This window comes from Ovis aries, chromosome X (assembly GCF_016772045.2).
Source record: "Ovis aries strain OAR_USU_Benz2616 breed Rambouillet chromosome X, ARS-UI_Ramb_v3.0, whole genome shotgun sequence".
Lineage (NCBI taxonomy): Eukaryota > Metazoa > Chordata > Mammalia > Artiodactyla > Bovidae > Ovis > Ovis aries.
The window spans coordinates 18,432,267-18,453,043 of NC_056080.1; the positions used below are offsets into that span (position 1 = coordinate 18,432,267).

The 20,777-nt window shown below is 37.7% G+C and overlaps 1 protein-coding gene across 14 annotated transcripts in view; it reads right to left on the minus strand.

Moving 5' to 3' along the window:
* Positions 1-3,187: 3,187 nt before the first annotated feature.
* The window catches only part of BCLAF3 (BCLAF1 and THRAP3 family member 3), a 56,212-nt gene continuing 38,622 nt past the window's right edge, over positions 3,188-20,777 (minus strand). For 6 of the 14 annotated variants that reach the window (XM_015104820.4, XM_060407729.1, XM_015104822.4 and 3 more), the window contains 4 exons: positions 18,206-18,320; positions 16,079-16,174; positions 13,235-13,390; positions 3,188-4,230 (listed from right to left, as the gene is read on the minus strand). In XM_015104820.4, the coding sequence (XP_014960306.1) occupies positions 4,201-4,230; positions 13,235-13,390; positions 16,079-16,174; positions 18,206-18,320 (397 nt within the window). In that variant the 3' untranslated portion in view covers positions 3,188-4,200. Of the gene's footprint in view, positions 4,231-4,996; positions 5,026-11,915; positions 12,033-13,234; positions 13,391-16,078; positions 16,175-18,205; positions 18,321-20,777 lie in introns of those variants that run through there. The other 8 variants (XM_042242538.2, XM_015104824.4, XM_060407730.1 and 5 more) reach the window with 4 other exon arrangements.

Here is a 20,777-nt window from a genome sequence, read left to right on the forward strand (position 1 = left end):
AGTTTTGATCTGTGGAAGTATGTTAATATTGTACCTATTCAAAAAACCAAATGAATAAGGATGTTGCCAGGTGCTGCCCTGAGGGTTGGGAGGTAAGGACAGAGCTTCAAAAGAGAGAGATGGTGGAAGGTGAAAATTACCATAGAATGGAAAGACCTAAATCTCCAGGCAGAAGGAGCTCAGCAGGAGCTCAGATAAACAAGGAGCCATAGAAAAGACCCATCATTGATAACTTTCAGAATATCAGAGAAAAAAGGCAAAATTCTAAATTTCCTGGAGCTTTGAAATATTCACATATGCGGGAGTAGGAGCCAAAGCAATGGAGAAATTTTTAAAATAGAAAGCATAATTACTTCCTATCTATTCTAGGTATTTCATATAAATAGAATCATATACTTGTTCTTTTGTGGCTTATTCACTAAGCATAATGTTGACAAGACTCACGCATGGGGTAGCATGTATCAACACTTTATTCCTTCTTATGACTGTATAAGAAGATTCCATAGTCTGGATAGACCAGATTTTGTTTATCTAGTCATCTGTTGATGAATACTTGGGTTGTTTCCACCTTTTGGCTTTTGCAAAAAATGCCATTGAGTACACGTTTTTAAGTCTCTGCTTTCAGTTTTCGTGGGCATACACCTAAGAGTGAAACTGCTGCATCCTATGGTAATTCCATGTTTAACTTATTGAAGAACTTCTGGGCATGTTTTCACCATAGTCCTTAAGAGACCATTAAATAAGTCACACTGAATTCTCTGCAATCCTTTGCAGAAAATTCTCATCAGCAAGAACTTCACAACATTGGAATCAATTTCTTCTTTATGAAATATTAAGTATCATTAGAAGGGATTCGAATTTGAGGTAAGAATTTGCTTCAGAAAATTACCTGTAAAATTCAATCTAGCTTTTAATATCATAAATGATATGTACAGCAAAAACAAACATGCTCTCTTAATGTTAATAATTCAGGGTTTTAGAAAACATTTTTTGCTTTTTGGGAACAGGATTCGCCTTGTCCTCTAAAATATGTAAAGCTGAATGTCATACAAACTACAAACACATTTTAAACATGTGTGTGACTATCTACAAAGGCTGAATATACATAAAGTATTATCTCAACTACCAAAATGATAAAGCTCAGAAAAAGACTAATAAAAAATAGCAAAAGTTAGTTTACACTAAATATATATGAGCAGTGTGACTGTTAAATGAATTTTTCTTCCTTTTATATACTATTCCAAATGAATTTAAATTATACATAATTATATCAAATATTAGAAATCAATTTATTAAAAGCTAATGCAACACATAAATATGTTTATCCACATTTGATGATGTGGAAGGGACACAAGGAGCAAACCCCTCTGGACTAAGGAGAAATAGGGTAGCCCTTGGAGGTAAAACCTATTTCTACAAATTTTTAGTAACATATAAAATGGATAGGATAAAATATTACTTAAAAAAGGCTTCCTTTTATAAAAATGATACAACATTCATTATATTCAACCAGAATACAGAAAAGCACAAAGAATCACTCATAATCCCACCACTTACAAAAATCATCTGAGTTAACAGTGGGTGGGCATGTGTCCTGACCTCTCTCTATCCATGCACAGACAGGACTGATGGTGAAAATTGCTATTTTTAACAGTTTCAGTTGAATGCTACAGAAAAAAATTAGAAATGAAACTGAAGGTATTGATAAACTTCTGATAAATACAAGGGCTGCTAGGTTCCTAAACGCACTGTCAGTGAATCTCAAACTGAGCGAGCATCCAGATTATTCAAACAGACTGCTGGGCCATCCCCAAGGTTTCTGATCCAGCAGGTTGGCAGTACAGCCAGAAATCTGCATTTCTAAGTTCATGGGTGATGCTGATGTTGTTGGTTGGGAAATGATGCTTTGAGAACCACTGCATTAGGTCAAGAAAAAGACTGAAAAATAATTTTTTTTCTACTTTATATCACAGTCTTAGATGCTATAACTTGACATGACACCTGCTCATGAAAGATGAAGTGGTTGGTTCTTAGTCTTCATCCCATTTTTCCCCCATACCACCTCACCCCACCCCCACCATGTCCCAACTGATTCATTTCTGTCAAGATTTATAACATTAACATTCTATTCTACAACTCTGATTTCCTCGGTTTTAAAATCTTAGTTGTGTTATTTTATTGGATTCAGAGCTAGTAATAATAACCATTCCTTTAGGCAGGACTTTGCTGGGGAACCTGGTATCCTCCCTTGTTTGGGTTCCCATTAAGTGTCCAGAACTGGTGCTCACTGGACCCACAGGTGTATCTTACTCTGTGGGCTCTGGCTTCCCCAGGCTACTTTGCAACCTGGAGAGTGCCTTGTCCTGGTGAATCTTTCCCCTTTCCCTGAGGTCCTGAGATAGTAACAAGCCCTCACCTTACCAAGGATTTTCCTTGAGTCTCCTCCACATGACCTGGTCGCCGCATCAGTCCCTCCATTCATACTGGGGCTATCACTCCAGTTTCTTTGCTCAGTACTACTCAAGGGGTGGGGGGAGCTGCAAGTCACACCACGCCCTGTTACACTGGCATCTTCCCCGTTTCCTTGCTTGGTTGCTGCTGGCGAATCTGTGGTTGCCAGTTATTGAGTTTGCTAGATAATAGAAAAGGAGAGTTTCTAATCCTGCTTTACTTTTTCCTCCTTCCTTCCACCTGAAACTATCTCCAACCTTTTTCTAAAAACCACTGAAAAATGTAGGGTTTACTGGATAAAATATGGTCCGTATTATGTATCTACATAATTAACAGTTTTTCTAATTGAAAAAATATATCCTCCAAAATATGTATAGTAGTTTTCTATGATAAGATTATGGCTGATCTTTTAAAAACTGAAATTTATATTGACTTTACATGTAGATATAAGAAATAATCCAGAGATCCTATGTACGCTTCACCCAGATTTCGCCAACCGATCAGATTTTAAAAGCAGCAAAACCACCAACAGAATAGTGCCTCTTAAGGTCTGTGAAACCAGTAAGAAAGAAATGTGACCAGGAGATGCTCAACCAGGAATGCCAATTTCTCTCTCAACCTTTAGTATATTATGTTTGGTTTTTGTAAGTACAGAGCAGTGGTTTAAACATCAACAGGTCATACCTAGGGCTGTAATTCTCATACGAAATTAATGTTCTCACAAACTGGCAAGTAATTGCTTCAAGCAGAAGGATCAATAGTATTTTATTTCATTACAATTAAACATTTGACAAAAATGTAAGTGGGAATGTATATTATTATTAAGCAAAACACAGAAAACAAAGAAACAAGATATTGAGACTTAAAATGTCATTGAAAGTCCCATCGATGTTATCTTACACATAGTAGGTACTCAATACAACTGAACTGAAAATAAACACTTTATAATCTGTGCTTGCAAAATGTGTAATGCTGTAGTAAAGTACAATTTCCAAATATGAGATTTTTGTCTGTCAATTTTTTAAAAGCCTTTAAAAATATGATACGCACAAGCTTACCCTGAGGGAAAGTAAGATGGAATATATAGATTATAAAACCTTCATGTATTTTTCACAATAGCATTTTGAAACTGGAAAAGAACAAATAGTTGTGGAAAAATAACTGAATGAACCAATTACTAAAAATTCTGTGCACTCATAACTACCTGATGGAAAATTTGAAGCACCTTTTTTGCGCTTTCTTATGTCATAATATGAAATGTATGAAGTATATAGACCTCGATCTTCAGAAGCTTAAGAAAACTTCAAGTTGTAAGCCAAATGTCATCAGAAAAAGAAAAATCTGATATAAAAATTGCTATGTAAGGCCACTGTTTAAAGTTCTTTCATGTACAGACACTATACAATTCATACTTTGTTTTATTTCATAAGCAAAACTTTCAACATAGAAATGTCTGGATATAACTCAGTTCTCTATGAAACCATGCTCAGAGAAAAATGCATCAACAAATAATGCCCCTTGAGACTTTTTGCAAAAGAAGCTGTAGTTAATACAACTTTTAAATTGAATACTGTAATTTAAAAGCAATTGTTAAGTGTAAAAAAGTTGCAGCATTCCACTACAGAAAAATAAAATTATTTTATCAAGAAAGTTACAGTATTAGTGCTTTAGTGCCAATTCTAACTCTTGATAAAAAGATGCTCCCAAATATCGTCCTGTAGTGTCGTTTCCATTTATAACAATTTCCAATTAGATTGCTGGGTCAATGTTTGTATATTCCTATTGAGAGAAAACAGGAGAAATACGGTCTTCAAAAGAATTGTCGGTTCAAACATCTGAGCTAGAATTTTGTTTACACTCCAATTTTCAAAATATTTTAATTAATATATTACCACTTGTACTCAAGATCCCCACAAAGCTATATATATATATATACACACACACACACATATATATGTGTGTATATATATATTCCCAAAGACAGAAAGTAACAACAAAACACATCAAAGCAGCTATCAAATGGTGTCAGTAGGACAAAGAAAATATATGGCACTCAATAGGCTAGTATTAGTAAGTTAATGAAAACAGCATTTTGCTACTTGGGTGAGTTTCACTGGGGACATCCCTGACAGAAAAATCAAGACTCTTAAACCTTAGTCCCTCAAAAACAGACCCCAATGTGACACGCACACAACCTTTATCTTTGTCATCATATGGTATCTAATTCTAAAACTACATGGACTCTTCTAGCTTGACTGATAACAGCAAAGAAAGCTATTAGAGGGGTTAAAACTTTCTTGCTTTTGGATGGTTTACCTACATTGTACGAAGATGTATGGTTTCAATAAACACAGGAAAAGGAATTCACAATAACAATAAGACTACGACTTAACAAATGTGAATTCTATACTGTGATGCTATGCAAAATATTAAATTACCAACCACAAACTGGACACAGGACCATGCAATTAATAAAAGAGCAAAAATGGTAGAATGGCATGTTTTTCTGGGACATTAAAAAACTTATTAATACATATAGCCTTACCTTTTAACTAGGATCTTATATTATTAAAACTGAAAGAAATTTAAAAGTTTATTTATTTTTTGGCACTTATATCCATATGGAAACGTCTAATTCCAAACAAAAACAGTACTGATAGAAAATTCTTCTATTTTGATTAATGAAATGTTCAAAATACATACATAATTTTTGTCAACATCATTCCTTTAAACAGAGCCAGAGTTCACTGTATCCTATTTCTTTACTCATTATATAATATAAATAGCATTTACATTGATCTTCAAATTAAATATCTGTTGCCTACTAACAACTTTAAAAATAAACAGTAACTGTAATAATTCTGAAAAACTTCAACTTAAACAGTTTGTAAAAATGTGTAATTATTCTGCATCACCTTCACCCCTGACATGGCTTCTTCTACATTCACTCTCAGATTGATCCCTACATTCTTCCAGTTATTTGAAAATCTATGTTAAGTAGAATGCTGAACTAGACATATGAGCACCACCCTCATCGAGGTGTTCATAACTTGACACTTGTGTCACTGCAGTTATTTCCTTGTTGGTCTTCCTCCATTTTGCCTCCTCCTGGAACCTGCCCACCAAGCCCTCAACCTTAGACAGTTTTCTCCTTCTCAGTGTAGGAAGACGTCCTGCTGCCACCACCTCCTGTCCTCTCTTTTCTACCCAGATTTCCAGGTCCTCTATAACTTGGATACCTGTTTCTATCCAACTCTACATTCTACTGACAAAAATGGATCTCTGGCTGTAGCTGCTTCTAAGTCCTGCTCTCCAAGACTCAGCTTACAACTTCCCTCCTCGGTAAAGACAGTAGAAATCACAATACTTAGGATATATTCCCTGACCATCTCTAACATCCTGATCTTTTCCACCTCTCTTCAGGCACTTCCACCTGTGGAAACAAGCTCTTCAAAAATATGGCTGTGCAGAAAAGAGTGAACATAGCATGCCTGACTGCTATTCTTTGAAAGGCCTGCTTATAAAGCTGGCCTTTGGCTTGCATCTAAGAACTTATATTTCAGGAAGTTCTCACCATCAATGGGTGCATAAATTGTGCAAACAACATGGTCTATGCCGAACATCTGCTTTAGACTCTGAGCTAGAGCTCAGAGTCTGGAATGTGGTATGTGCCTGGTGGGGGCTACCTACATGACCACCATTGGGCCCTGAGTCTCTAACGAAATTCCCTGCTTGGCAACATTTCACGCATGCCCCCAAACAGCTCACTGTTTGAGGTCTCAGGCACATCCTGTGTGACTCCACTGGGATGGGACTCTTGAAAACCTGTACCCACTGTCCTCTGAACTTCGTCCGTGCACCTCTCTGTGCTGACTGTGCTGTGCAGCATTCCACTGAACATCACAGTTAGCAGTGTCACCACAGGCTGCATCCTCTGATTCCTCCTCGTGAATCACTGAACCCGGGGTGGTTCTTGGGACCCCTGACACAACTGCTGCTGTGCACTAACTTTTTAGAGCTATAGATGTGTATGTGTTTGTGTGTGTTGTGATTAGATTCCATTCAACAAGCATTTTAAAAGACAAACTGTATGAAAGGTAGTAGGGGCAGACATGACACTATTGAGGTTCCCTCTATCCTCAAGGAGTTGATCAACTACTTGGGGAAATAGAAAGGTAAGAAGCAACAATTAGAGACCAAATGAAGCAAGAGCTAAAGAGGGGGCTTTCATAAGACTTTACAGTGGATCTTAAAAAGGAAAGAGGGGGTTTAATAAGAAAAGAATGGGGATCTGGAGGCAATTTCTAGTCAAGAGAACAGCATGAACAAAGATAAAAATACATGAAACATATTATGCTCCAAAAACACAGGGCACATGGGAAAATGTAGTTAGAAAGGCAGCTTAGAGCTGGACCTGGCTAACAAGTCTGGTCTCTTTTTTTAAATAAGCAACAGAATCCTTGGAAGATGTTTGCACAAGAGTGATATGACTCAGACTGTGTTTTGGGACAATTAACTGTGTTACTAGCAAAGGGACAAAATAAACAAATCACAGGAGATGAGAGAGCAAGTTAGAGGCTCTAAAGATTCCCTGAAAAGCCCTGGAATACCTAAGAATGCAAGACACAGCAAAGGTGGCATTTCCAGTTGGGGAGGGGAGGACAAATTACTCAATAAGCAGTGTTAGAAAAACTGACCATCCACTGGGAAAAAAGTTAGATCCTGACCTTATATTGTTTCATAAAGACAAATTCTAAAAGGAACAAGTATTTATATATTGAAAAAATTAACCACAAAACTACTTAAAGGAAACACAGTAAAGTATTTTTATAAGCACAAACATGATATGCAATCTGAAAGATACGGGATTAACCTGACAGATTCATGAAAATTTACCAGGTAAAAGCCACCATAGAAGCTGACAAACATAAAATAAATAGCAGTAAAATGCGTAACAGGTTAATGCCCTCAGTAAATCAAAAGCTCCCACAAAGCAGTAAGAAAAAGTACCAACCCTCAACAGGAACACTGGTAGAGCACAGAAATAAGGAAACTGAGGGAAGAAATACAAATGACCAGTAACACAGAAAAAATACGCTCACATCATTAGTAACTGAAGAAAGGCATATGAGAACTATTTTCTGCTATTAGACTGACAATGGGTAATAGAGATTAATAATGTGGAGTGCTAGCTAGGCATAGGTAAACAGGCCCTTTCATGTGCTTCTGGTGAAAACAAAAATGAGGAAAAATGAAGCCATGGCAAGATACCAAAATGTCAATGTGCTCAGTTGTTTTACAGAAAAGAAAACCTGTAAACTATCCCTAAGTCATCAACAGCAACAATGCATCCTGCGCCTGCAATGCAGGAGACCTGGGTTCAATTCCTACGTGGGGAAGATTCCCTGGAGAAGGAAACAACTACCCATTCCAGTATTCTCGCCTGGAGAATTCCATGTGACTGTATATAGTCCATGGGGTCACAAAGAGTCGGACATGACTGAGTGACTTTTAACTTTTTTAAGTCATCAATAGAGGCATGGTTAACTAAGTCAGCAATCAAACTGGGGTAACACATACTCTTAGGGGTATATGACAATTTTCCAGGGTGTATGTGGATACAGACAGTTTGGAGGGGATTAATTTCCAGACCTTCAAATGCTCAGTGCTTGCCTTCCATAATTAATCTGCCTGTATAATAGGTTAAGGCTGATCCCCTTCCTTTTTATACTAGAAAGATACACCTTCTTATCCTGAATCTTAGTACTTTGCATTACCTGGGGGCCCTCCTCCAAAAAAGGGGCACCTGGAAATACTGGTGATGGTGTCAAGAAAGTGAATCAACCCTGCTGCTGCTGCTGCTGCTAAGTCACTTCAGTCATGTCCGACTCTGTGTGACCCCATAGATGGCAGCCCATCAGGCTCCCCTGTCCCTGGGATTCTCCAGGCAAGAACACTGGAGTGGGTTGCCATTTCCTTCTCCAATGCATGAAAGTGGAAAGGGAAAGTGAAGTCACTCAGTCATGTCCAACTCTTAGCGACCCCATGGACTGCAGCCTACCAGGCTCCTCTGCCCATGGGATTTTCCAGGCAAGAGTACTGAAGTAGGGTGCCATTGCCTTCTCCAGAATCAACCCTAGTAGCTAGTTATAAAGATCATACTTCTGCAAGTCAGATGCTTTCTATTTCTTTGCCTTATTTTAATTGTAGGAGGACAAAATCAACCTGTCAGTAAAAGAATATTCAAATAGTTTTTGATAACAGATCACTAAGTGATTTTCTGGCCTATAATTGAGAGTGAGTCCAAAGAACTGAGTGGCACTGCTATAATAAAAGTCCTTTCATTTCCATCTATACAATCCTATAAACAAGATTTCTCAGGACTTACATCTACAAAAAGAAAAAATACATTAGAATCGATAATTGAACAATATTATCCTATACACTCTACTAGTAATATTTATCTATGAACACACAAACTAATTGAAAAGAGAAATGCATTTCCAATAAAACTTTTGTTTAATCACTACTTAACAAAATCTGTAATATATTTATAATATTGTAATCAACTGTAATGTTAATTCAATCCAACCTAATAGTCATAGAAATCTATTAATATTATCTGTCAAATTTTATTTGCTGAGCACTAAAAGACTTTCAAAGTTAAAAGTCCATGGGGCAAATGGGATCCAAATTCAAGGTAAAAAAAAGGAATGACATAGTATTTCCCACTTGTTAAAAAACCTTGTCTGCATATTTTAAAAAATGGATGCTAGTTATCGAATTCCTGTGGTGTGCAGGTTCACCAAAGAGATTTAAAATGATGATGTAACAATTTTACCTAAGATTCTCTATTTATAATATGCCATAAATTATATCCTATATAACATTAAAATTATGATAAAAACGTTATTAGATACCAACCTAAACATGTACAAGGACGTAGATAATTTTTTGTACTTTTAGGGTATGTAAGCAAAAGTTTGAAAAACGCTGAAATAAATAAGACATCCACAGAGTGGAATGACATGCAGTGAATTGGAACAGTAGATGAGTTAAACAAATAGGAACACCTGGGACAATTGTAGTCAAAGAATTAGGAGGGTGAGGAGGACAAGTTTCTAGCCTGGCTGGCTAGCTGTGAGAGCTATGGACCCTGAGGAGAAATCAGTGGTCTGAGGAGAAGAGCAGTGTGATTTTACTTTTAACATCTTGAGATATAATTCACATACCATATAGCTCACCCATTTAAAAATACAATCAATGGTTTTTAGTGTATTCACAGAGTTGTGCAACCATCACAATCATTACTTCTTTTGTGCCCCAGCATCCTTCAACTCGAGGGATACAGCAGGAGCATAATAGGTTCTTATTGATTCATCTGATCTTGGTTCCTGCTCTCTTTGTACCTCATGACCCCTGTGTTTTTTTCCAACCCCCCAAACCATGAATCCCAGTCTCTAGTTTCCTCCCCACAGTGTTTCTTTCTGCTCTCTCCTTCCCCTCTTCTTATCCACGTTTGGAAGAGCTCTGGTAGGCACTGAGCTGACAGGTACCTGGGGGACTCCTGGAGTCTAGGACGCTGAGGAGCTGCATGTTTTCCTGACCAAATGCAGTTTTTCAGAGGCAATGTTCCCAGAAGAGGCTTCATGAATTCTGAATAGCTTCTCTGTCCTAGTCTGGTACATAGTCAGACAGACCCTCAAGAGTTTCTGGAAACTTTCTATGATGAGCAGAGAATATTTCATGGGGGCACTTATGAATGACAGTGGATAAAAGTCTCTTTCCAGGGGTAACAGAAACTTCTCCTACCTCCTCATCTTCTAGCCCAAGCACAGAATCCAAGACAAAGGAAACATAATAAAATGGAATTTAGGTGCAAGAATTGGGTTAATATAACAAGTGCATGATGAATGAGGAGGAAGCATTTTAGTTTTGCATGTTCCTAACACTGCCTTGGAATCTTACTACTTCGTAGGCAGCTAGGAAGCTGAAGTAGTTTTAGGGAAGCCATGACAGTTCTGGTAAACAGACAAAATATATTAGGAGCACATCAAGGATCTCCCCTACTCCTCCCTGAAACTGTTTGGTACTGGACACAAGAAGCACATGCCTGATGGCACAGTAACCAGACTGTACTACAGATGAACATGATAAGAACGTCAAGCTATGAATGATCAACCTTGACAATTCAACATGGTCAGAGAGTGAGGAATCCAGACAAGATCACTGTAAACCTTCCTGGTGGACTTTGAGGCATATGCAAATACATTGGTTCATATCTAATTTCAGAATCAAGAAGCTCCAGGACACCTAGATTAATTAATTAACCAAGCGAAAATAATGAACTCCTTAGTAGGGCAAAAAAGCCAAAGCAGGGTACAGATGCTGCCTGGACTAAGGTTTCTCTCCAGGGCAGGAGCTTCAAAGTCCCCCCCTCCCCGCCCCCGCCCTCCAACCTCCAATGCTAAAGCTTGGGATGAAGCAACACTGGAAGAAACCAAAGACTCCAGGACTTCACTTCTTTTCTGCAGGGCACGAAAGTCAAGGTAAAATGGAGGACTAGGTCTAAACTACCAGCTGGTACTATGGAATGGGATTTCAGAGTAGCATAATACGACTAGGACATCTCTAAGGCGAAGTTAGTCTTAAGTACCTTAGTTCAGACCCTGACAGAAACAGAGCAGTTTGTGATGCCTCATTCCTTTCCCTAAAGTTCAGGACAGTGTGGAGCCCAACTGTCAAGAAGGGTGCTAATAGTAGAGTGCTTGATTTCATGCCATGCTCAGAGAGGTGGACCTAAGTTCAAACAAAAATCTATACAAAGTCTGGCTATGGCTTGCAGGCATTGACAGCAGCCATGCTGGAAAAGCTCATGTCAAAGTAGCTACTACACAAACATCTTTAAAGTAGTACCCAGAATGGTAGGCCCAAGAAAAATAGTAGTAGACACTGTTTTATTAAAAAAAATCTAGCGTATGGGGACAACTTCTAAAGCACTCAGTTGGCAGTGAAATGCAAGAAGAAGGTGAAGCCACGAGCTGCCTGGGACCCTAACTAAAACCGCTATATCCTAGATAATACAAAAACCCTAAGCCCTAGAGATTGGAGACCCATAGCAGGTTGTGGCTCTTTCCAGGACAAACTTGTTATGTCCTAAGATGAAGGCTTGATATCTAGTTTCTACAGGCTGTTAAGTAAAGCTGGCAGGCAATGTGGTCTGGAAGAACAGGGTGGCCAGCAGGAGTGAAACAAGCTGAGGCAAAGAAAAGGATGAGGAAATGGGGCAAGTTCACTGAGCATACAGACACTGCAGGCTGAGGCAAACAGTCAAGTGAGCACTCAGGAGCCCAAAATCATCTAAAAAACACGGGTAAAAATGGAGCTAAGTGAAGCTAACACTCAAAAGTTCTGCACAGAGCTAACAAAAGACAAACACATGCTATGTACATGAAACCCAACCTTGCAATTGAGGAAAAGGCTTGCCTCAGCCTTCCTTCTCGAGTGGGGATCAATGACCAGCTTCCCTGAGAACAGCCAGGCTGCCACCTTTGACTGGGGACGCATGCCTAGAAGATCTGCTGCAAAGAAACTTGTCACATGAGACAGGAAGAGAAGCAGCACCTTGATCCAACATATGGGAAGTGTATGAGAGGGGAAAATGACTTCAGTCACTCTCACATTTTTAAACAAGAGACAGCTTTCATAACACTAAGAGTGATAGACACAGTGAAATTAAAAACCTCTTTTAAGGTAGTCAGTTAAAATTGAAGGGTGGGAGAAGTTACAGAAGATATTCTATTCAACTCGAAAACTTCAATAAAAAAATCAATTGTTAACTCCATTCTACTGGTCTACTTATTTTGAAAAATAAGTTTTACTAAAATCACTAAGTAAGCTCAGTGTAAAGGCTTTACCAGCATGAATATTTATGGGAACACTAAAGGTTAGAAAATTTATAAAGCTACAACTAGATTATTTGATAGTAACATTAGATATACATCTACTTCTCAAAATATTAGCCCCAAATTATTAACAAAAATGAGTCAAAAATTGACAAACATGCCTCACATAACAGTAAAATGCTATTGTTCTCATTTCAAATATTTGCAAAAATTACTTTTATATAGTTGTGCTGCATTTTCAAATGCCAACAGGGCAAGTTTAAATAAAATCAATCCACAACTAAAGAGTACACAATACAAATTATCAAGTAGTGAAACTTTTTAAGTAAGAGTTAGCATATAGTAATGATGGTTGCACAGTGCTGTGAATATAAGTAGTGCCACTGAATTGTATAAAAATGGTTAAAATGGCAAATTTTGTTATATGTATTTTATCACAAAAAAACAAATGAATGGGGAAAAAAGAAAAGTTACTGTATTTTGTAATTATGTGCCATTTTTATGTAGTCAATTCAATATTTTTTGGTACTTGGAAAATTCACATTGTATTAGGCTAAAATGTATCAGATACTAAGTCTTTACCCAAATTTCCATTTCAAAGATTAACCACAGGACAGAAATTTTAAAGTAAACTGTTCAAACAGCTGGCATATTTAAAGTATTTGAGGTATAATAGCCAAGGCATTTTAAAATTAAGTGGTCTCACAAATCTATTACCATTATTCCCTTAAGTTTTTCTTCAACTATCATGCAATAAAAACTTTGATATGTAGGCTGCTTCTTAGGTCAAAATTTAAACTGAATTTATCTATTAAACATAAATACTTTAGGAGTTCTAAAGTCACTTAACATTTTTAAATGATAATAATCCAACTAACCTTTTTTCCCCTCAGTAATCTTTCTCTGAATTTATTAGTGACAAATCCCCTTGGACCAGCGAACCGTAAACGCTGATATTTAGCCTGAATGTACAAGCTCTTCTGTACTAGGTCTGATTTATGTTGGAAATGAAATCTGCCACCTCTAAAGTTGGTCTGTAAAGGAAAAAAATAATTAAATGTTAAAACTACAGCTTCCAAATCTACTTTATTAGTATAAGAAAGGGCAAAAGGTCTGGAACTTAGGGCTGCCCTTAATTCTAGGTATTACAGGTATTTAAAGGGAAAAGGTAAATGATAGTAATAAAGTATGTTTTCCTCAAATTAGCTTTTTAGTTCATTTTGTAGTAATAATTTTAAAAATATTTTATATAAAATGAATATTTTAAACTACTAAGTTAAATTTTTTAATTCTTGAAATTTATCATACTAAGAAAAGCACAACTTTAAAAACTTCAGAATTATTGTTCTGATTCATAGTGAAATATATCAAATCCCAAATGGGTAGAGGAAGACATTAAGTATCAACATCTATTTGAGAATCAAAAACTCTCTTAACTTTATCCTTGTCAGTAATTTTGAGTCATTCTTTCTTTATCATAAAAATCCCACTTCTGCACGTATTTCCAAGATAAGAGCTATACTTAACAAGGCATTTCCTGGCCTGTATACTGTCCAATATTACAATAGACATAGAGGACAATGAGTATTTGTATGTCTCATGTGGGAAATATACAACTGGTATCTTACAAAGGAGTAATTTTTAAAATTAAGTAGATTTCTCTTTCTACAATGATTTCACAAATGGGTACATTATGCATAATCAAGAAGAGTTTATTAAAAAGTATTTATGCCAGGCCTATTATTTTCTTAAGGCTACAAACAATTTCAAGTAAAACAGAATTATAACTTGATATATCAGAGCTAATCTTGTGATTTACATTCCCATTTTTACATATCTAATAAGGTGATCATTATCTGACTCTGAATTAGTCCAATTTATGTAAAAAGTAAATTTTAATGAAATGCCTCCTTTTCTTAGGAAGGATTATTTCATCTCCTTTTAATGTTAAAGAATTTTCCCTTAAGGAGAATGGATAACAGGAAATAGATCTTACAAGTCTTAGAAGAATTACTACAATCAAGTACATATGACCAATGAGAAGTGCAACATGTAGGAAACACTTAAATCTGAAAGTCTTCCTACACTGTCTCTGAGTTATGCAGACATTACATTTTTAGTTTTATACCTCATTGCTCAACAGATTAAAAGATGGTATGAAACATGTTTATATATTCTATGGCCCTAGCTATTATCTTTTAATATTTATTTATTTGGCTGTGCTGGGTCTCAGTCACTCTTTGTTGCTGGCAAGCAGGTTCTTTTAATTATGGCATGTGGGATCTTTTTAGTTGCAGCATGTGGAATCTTTAGTTGTGGCATGAGAACTCTCAGTTGCAGCATGTGGGATCTAGGTCCCTGACCAGGGACTGAACCCGGGTCCTCTGCATTGGGAGCATGGAGTCTTAGCCACTGGGCCACCAGTGAAGTCCTCTATTTTTTATTTTTGAAAACCTAATGTCACACATGCTTTTAGGAACATGAACCATTGGTTAAAAATTTTATCTAGGCAATGGCTAGAAATTGTGTTATTCCCACTGAAAAAAATCTTTTGACATCTAGAAATTTTGACTTAGGAAGCCAAGGTATTAACAGAAGATCACTCAAATACACTCCTAGTCTATGGTCTGGAGATCATTTATACTACCTTTCTGGTCATACTAACTTTCTCCTAGTGAGCTAACTGCTCTAGCCAAACTGCCTACTACTTTCACCAAAAAACCCTCAGGTTCTTTTGTTTTTTAGGGGAGGGGAAAGAGACACTGTTGAGTGGAAAAAATATGAAAAAAGGATTTATCATAGGTAGGAAATTCAGTCAAAATGGATTTTAAAAGCATCCCAACTTCCGAGAGCAAGGAGAGAGAAATATAATACTTTGCACTGTAATTCTTATTCCATGTTTGAGGCATGAATTGTTCTAGAAAAACAAACATGTCAGTTGATTAAAAGTAATACTGACATCAGACATAGCTGTACAAGTAATTGTAATGTGATGAACATGTTTTAACAAAGCATGTGGGACCAGAGACTTTCTCTGATGATCTGGAAGACCTGTGAGGGTTGTGTGTCTAAGGGCAGGGTTTCTTAATCGGTGAATCCTGGAGAAGGTTCTATAACTATGCGATTACATCTTAGAGGTAAAGGGGCAAGATCCGTCTGCCTCTCCACCTAGAGCCACTCCATCTGCTGCTGCTGCTGCTGCTAAGTCACTTCAGTCGTGTCCGACTCTGTGCGACCCCACAGACGGCAGCCCACCAGGCTCCCCCATCCCTGGGATTCTCCAGGCAAGAACACTGGAGTGGGTTGCCATTTCCTTCTCCAATGCATGAAAGTGAAAAGTGAAAGTGAAGTCACTCAGTCGTGTCCGACTCTTAGCGACCCCATGGACTGCAGCCTACCAGGCTCCTCCATCCATGGGATTTTCCAGGCAAGAGTACTGGAGTGGGGTGCCATTGCCTTCTCCAAGAGCCACTCCATCTAGATCTGTTTTATGTATTTGAGTTTCCACGTAATATTTGAAAAAGGGTTCCACAGGTAAAATATATTTGAAAATCAAATTCTGAGGAAAGGGGTCATCATTAAACTGATTACAGTTTATCCAGAAATACTAAAGCTATTACTTCAAAAAATCACATAAAGAGCTTTTAATTTACTAACACTTAGAACATTATGTTCTAAAGCAAAAACCTAAAGCAGGAATTAGATGGAAAATAGCACTCTACCTTAAAAGGTCTTCTAAAGCCTCTTGTATTTTGATGGTTTTCCTCAACTTCAAATGGTCTGTGAGTAATGACATCTTTTCTCTGCATAGTATCATTCTGCATGAAAAAAGTTATTAGTATGGGTTAATATATTTTAAATTTTATTTTTTAAAGTTCAACATTCAAAAAATACACAATTTTTTTTTTTGGCTGTGCCTCATGGCATGTGGGATCCTAGTTCCCTGACCAGGGATCGAACCTGCACCCCTCCTACACTGGAAGTGCAGTCTTAATCACTGGACACCCAGGAAGTGAAGTGAAACGAAGTCGCTCTGACTGACTCTTTGCGATCCCATGGACTGTAGCCTACCAGGCTCCTCTGTCCATGGAATTCTCTAGGCAAGAATACTGGAGTGGGTTGCCATTTCCTTCCCCAGGACACCCAGGAAGGTCCCCCAAAATATACATTTTTAAATGCATGGGATTAAGAACACAGAACATGTAGCTTAGCTGTACGAAATACATACATCTTCCTTCATGTAACCATGCTAGTTTGTGAAGGGCTAGTTTAATTCATGAATGTGAGAAGCGTTAACAAAATACACACTTTTGCATTAACACAGTCTGTGACTTTTAGAAAATGGGACTGTAAATCTAGTATTTACTCAAGGCATCCAGAAGAGAAACAAATCCATTATTACTAGGAATTGCTAAAGTTCCCACTGACCGAGAACATAAATTCTCAGTGTTGTATGAGGAGGTGTTGCTGACTCAGGCTCCTGCTTTAAGTAGATGCTCCTGCCATGACTAAGAAAGTATCAGAAAGCAGAGTATTTGTGTGTGTGTGTTTGTGTGTGTGTTGTGTGTGTGTGATTTTTATATTCTCTATTTTTCCACTTATTATCAATACATTTTTTATTTTAGGAGTTGCTTTAATGTTTATAGTTGTTGTTGTTTAGTCACTGAGTCATGTCTGACTCTTTTGCAATGCCATGGACTGCAGCCCACCAGATACCTCTGTCCATGGGATTACCCAGGCAAGAATACTAGAGTGGTTGCCATTTCCTTCTCTAGAAGGCAGAGTGTTAAGACTGTAACTACAAAGAACATGAAGACTTTGATGGGAACATAGAATATGGGCCCATTCTGAAGATGGATTTCTTTTTCCAAAATAATAGTCTTATAACCTTCTATTTATTCCATTTGCTATGGAGTCTATTTTTCACAAATTTTCCTCTTTCACATCTTTATTTCTCTCCCCAGTTCAAGAAAAGTCATATAAAATCCTTTTCCTAGTAGTCATCTTGAGTTTATATATAACTAAGTCTATATATTTGAGTAACTGCAAAAAGACACATGTAATGAGATGAGACTGTGGGGGACCTTGAGAGGGAGGAGGTGTATTCTGTACATGAAGGGGCCAGTGGGAAGACTGTACCAGGAGGCTTCTGATGAGGCTCCAAATCATCCCCACAGTCCAGTATCCAGGTCCCTATGTTACTGCCTTTGAATGTGGGCTCTATCTAGTGACTTGCTTCTTACAAATGGAGTATGGTAGAAGTGATGGGATATCACTTGTAAGATTAGGTTACAAACAGACACTGCTTCCACCTTTCTAGCTGTCACCTGCTTGCTCTTATGGAAGGCAGCTGCCATTCTGTGAGCTGCCCCTTGAAAAAGCAAATCTTTAAAAACAGAAAGTAGATTAGTTGTTAGCTGGGGGTGGGAACAAGAAATAAATAAACAGGCTTGAGGGATCTAATAAGGGTAATGAAAATGTTCTAAAACTGGATTATAGTGATGGCACACATCTTGGTAAATTAATAAAAGATCATTAAATTGTATGCCTTCCCTGGATGAATTTTATGGTATACAAAATAAGCCTTAATAAAGTTGTTCCAAAAAGTTTAAGAAACCTAATTCTATAATACATGCAGTAAAATCCTGCTAAATCAAATGAGATGACCATTTCTTTGGTCATAATAACTATAAGCCTTAACAGAATATTAACATTGAACAACAGAATCATAACACTTATTAATAAACAATTACAAACATGAAAAACATTGGTGGTCCATGTACCTAAAGATTCATGTGAGAAGGAAAATGGAACATACAAAAACAAAAAAGTTGGGCATACAATCTTACCGAGGAAGGTTTCTGAATAAATTTTCTAAAATTTGATTTTTCAAAAGACGTAGGTTTTTGGAATTCATCAACATGAGTATCCTTCAACTCTGAAAAACTGGAATGCTGATCACTCCTAATAAAATGAAAGAGAAAATAAGAATCTTTTATTAGTTTATGTTTATCCAACAAATAAACAAGAGAAATCAAATTACACCCTTCAGAAACAAACCAGCACAACAGTAAAAAACAACAACAACAACAAAACTCAATTATCTATCACTTCTAAAATTACAAATAATAGTTACGAGGGCTAAAACCCTCATTTCTTCATTTTCTATGAACGTTAGTTAGCCAAGTTGGAAGTTAGCAACAGGGGAAAATAGTATTCTGAGGACGAGGGTTCTTAATCTGGAATCCAAAGACAGGCTTCCTAGGGCTGTAACTCTTGAAATCATACACAGACTGTATGTTTTCTGAGGGAAGATAGTCACAGCTCTTGAGCCTTTGGCAGCACTGGACAGCCCTCCCTGGGCCAACAGACTCAGTGGGTAAAGTTCCAGAGAAGAGGCGGGTGAGCAACTTGGGCCTTCTCACTGGTAGAGCTGGGGCCTCTGTACCCTGTCTCCCCTCTCCTTTTGAAGTGAGTTCTGGAGGCTCCCAAGGGTTATTCCTGAGCAGCTCTACCCGGGAGGGAGGTCATTCCCTGGCTTCTCCTCTGACCCCTGGCCTCATTCCCAGAGCCTTCAAGGGGTTCTCTTTCTGTCACATCCCGCCTCTCCCACAGTGCTCCTCAGACCCTTCCTGCTTTGTGGCAAGCAGAGCTCACAGCCTCGGCCTCACACAGCTCTGCTACAGGACCCCACTGACACAAGGACAAAATCGACACGCCCCCTCACTGACCACCAAGGCCCTTCTGGTCACACCCTTGCTGCCTCGGCCAGCTGCTTCATCCTAACCTCCCCAACAACCACACCAAACTGTGGGAACATCAGCTCCACACGGCCCCTGGAACACACCACAAAATCGTCTGCCTCTACACGCTGGCCCAACCAGTTCCTCTGCTGCAATTTCCTTCCAATTCAGATCAAACTCAAGAGTGAGCCTCACTTGAACCTGTTCCAAGAAGGCTTTCCCAGTCCCCTCTGCAGTGGACTAGGGGCCCCTGCTCTGTCTACATATAGCACTTTGGGTCTTCACAAGTATCACTTGTTTTTGGAACTACTGGTGTGCCTTCTCACCAAGCAAGGTACAATTTCTTCAGAGGAGACACTGCCAATAGCTTGTTTTATAGTCCCAGCTCTGTTCCTGGAACCTGACATGAAATAGCCACATAGGATTTTTTAAAATGTCAAGAAACCTTACATTCTGTCAAAATGCTCACAATATGATAGTAAGTCAAGAGCAAGGGGCGAAGTAAAATACTGAGGATAATTTCACTTATTTAAAATATACATGTATATGCCCAGAAAAAAATGACAGGAAATATACTAAATATTAACAGTAATCATACCTGTACTACTACTACTTTAAACAAAACAGTGGACTTTAAAAAATCCTCTTTACAAAGCATGTATCTGATAAAGGGGTATTATCCAGAATATAAAAAGAATTTATTACTCAATAATAAAAATGATAATCCAGTTTAGAGATGGGCAAAGGATTTGAATAGATATTTCTTCAAAGAAGAAACACACAAAAGCACGTGAAAAAAATGTTTGACAACATTAGTCATCACGGAAATGCAAGTCGAAACTACAAGTAACTACCTAAAACCCACTAGGATGGCTATAATCAAAAATATAATAATACCAATCTTCACAGCAGCATGGTTTACAATAGCCAAAAGACAGACACATGTTCATCAAAAACATAAACAAAATGTGGCATATCCATGCAATGGAATATTATCCAGCTTTATAAAGGAATAAATTATTTTAATGAAATATTGGCACATGATACAACATGCATGAAAACATTATGCCATGTGAGATAAGTCAGACTGAAAGGTAAAATTATTGCATGATTCTATTTATATATATGAAGTATTCAAAATAGGCACATTCATAGAGATGTCAATAGAGACATGAGGGGCTAGGAGTCGGGGGGATAGGGTGCTACTGTTCAATCTGTATTGAGTTTCTGTTGGAGAAGATTAAAAAGTTCTGGAGGTGTTGGTTGCACAACACAGTGAATGTACTTAGTTCCAATGAATCTTACACTTAAAACAGTCAAAATTCAGTGTTCTAAGTCAGTGCTCAGAACAGTGACTAGAACATAGACATTAATATATAAATATTTGTTGAATATATGATTAAAAGATCTTCTATCCCACGTTGAAGGTCAGGAATGGTGGCGGTAAGGAGATACCCCTCGTCCAAGGTAAGGAACAGCGGCTATGCTTTGCTGTAGCAGCCGTGAAGGGATACCCCACGTCAAGGTAAGAGAAACCCAAGTAAGATGGTAGGTGTTGCAAGAGGGCATCAGAGGGCAGACACACTGAAACCATACTCACAGTAAACTAGTCAGTCTAATCACACTAGGACCACAGTCTTGTCTAACTCAATGAAACCAAGCCATGCCTGTGGGGCAA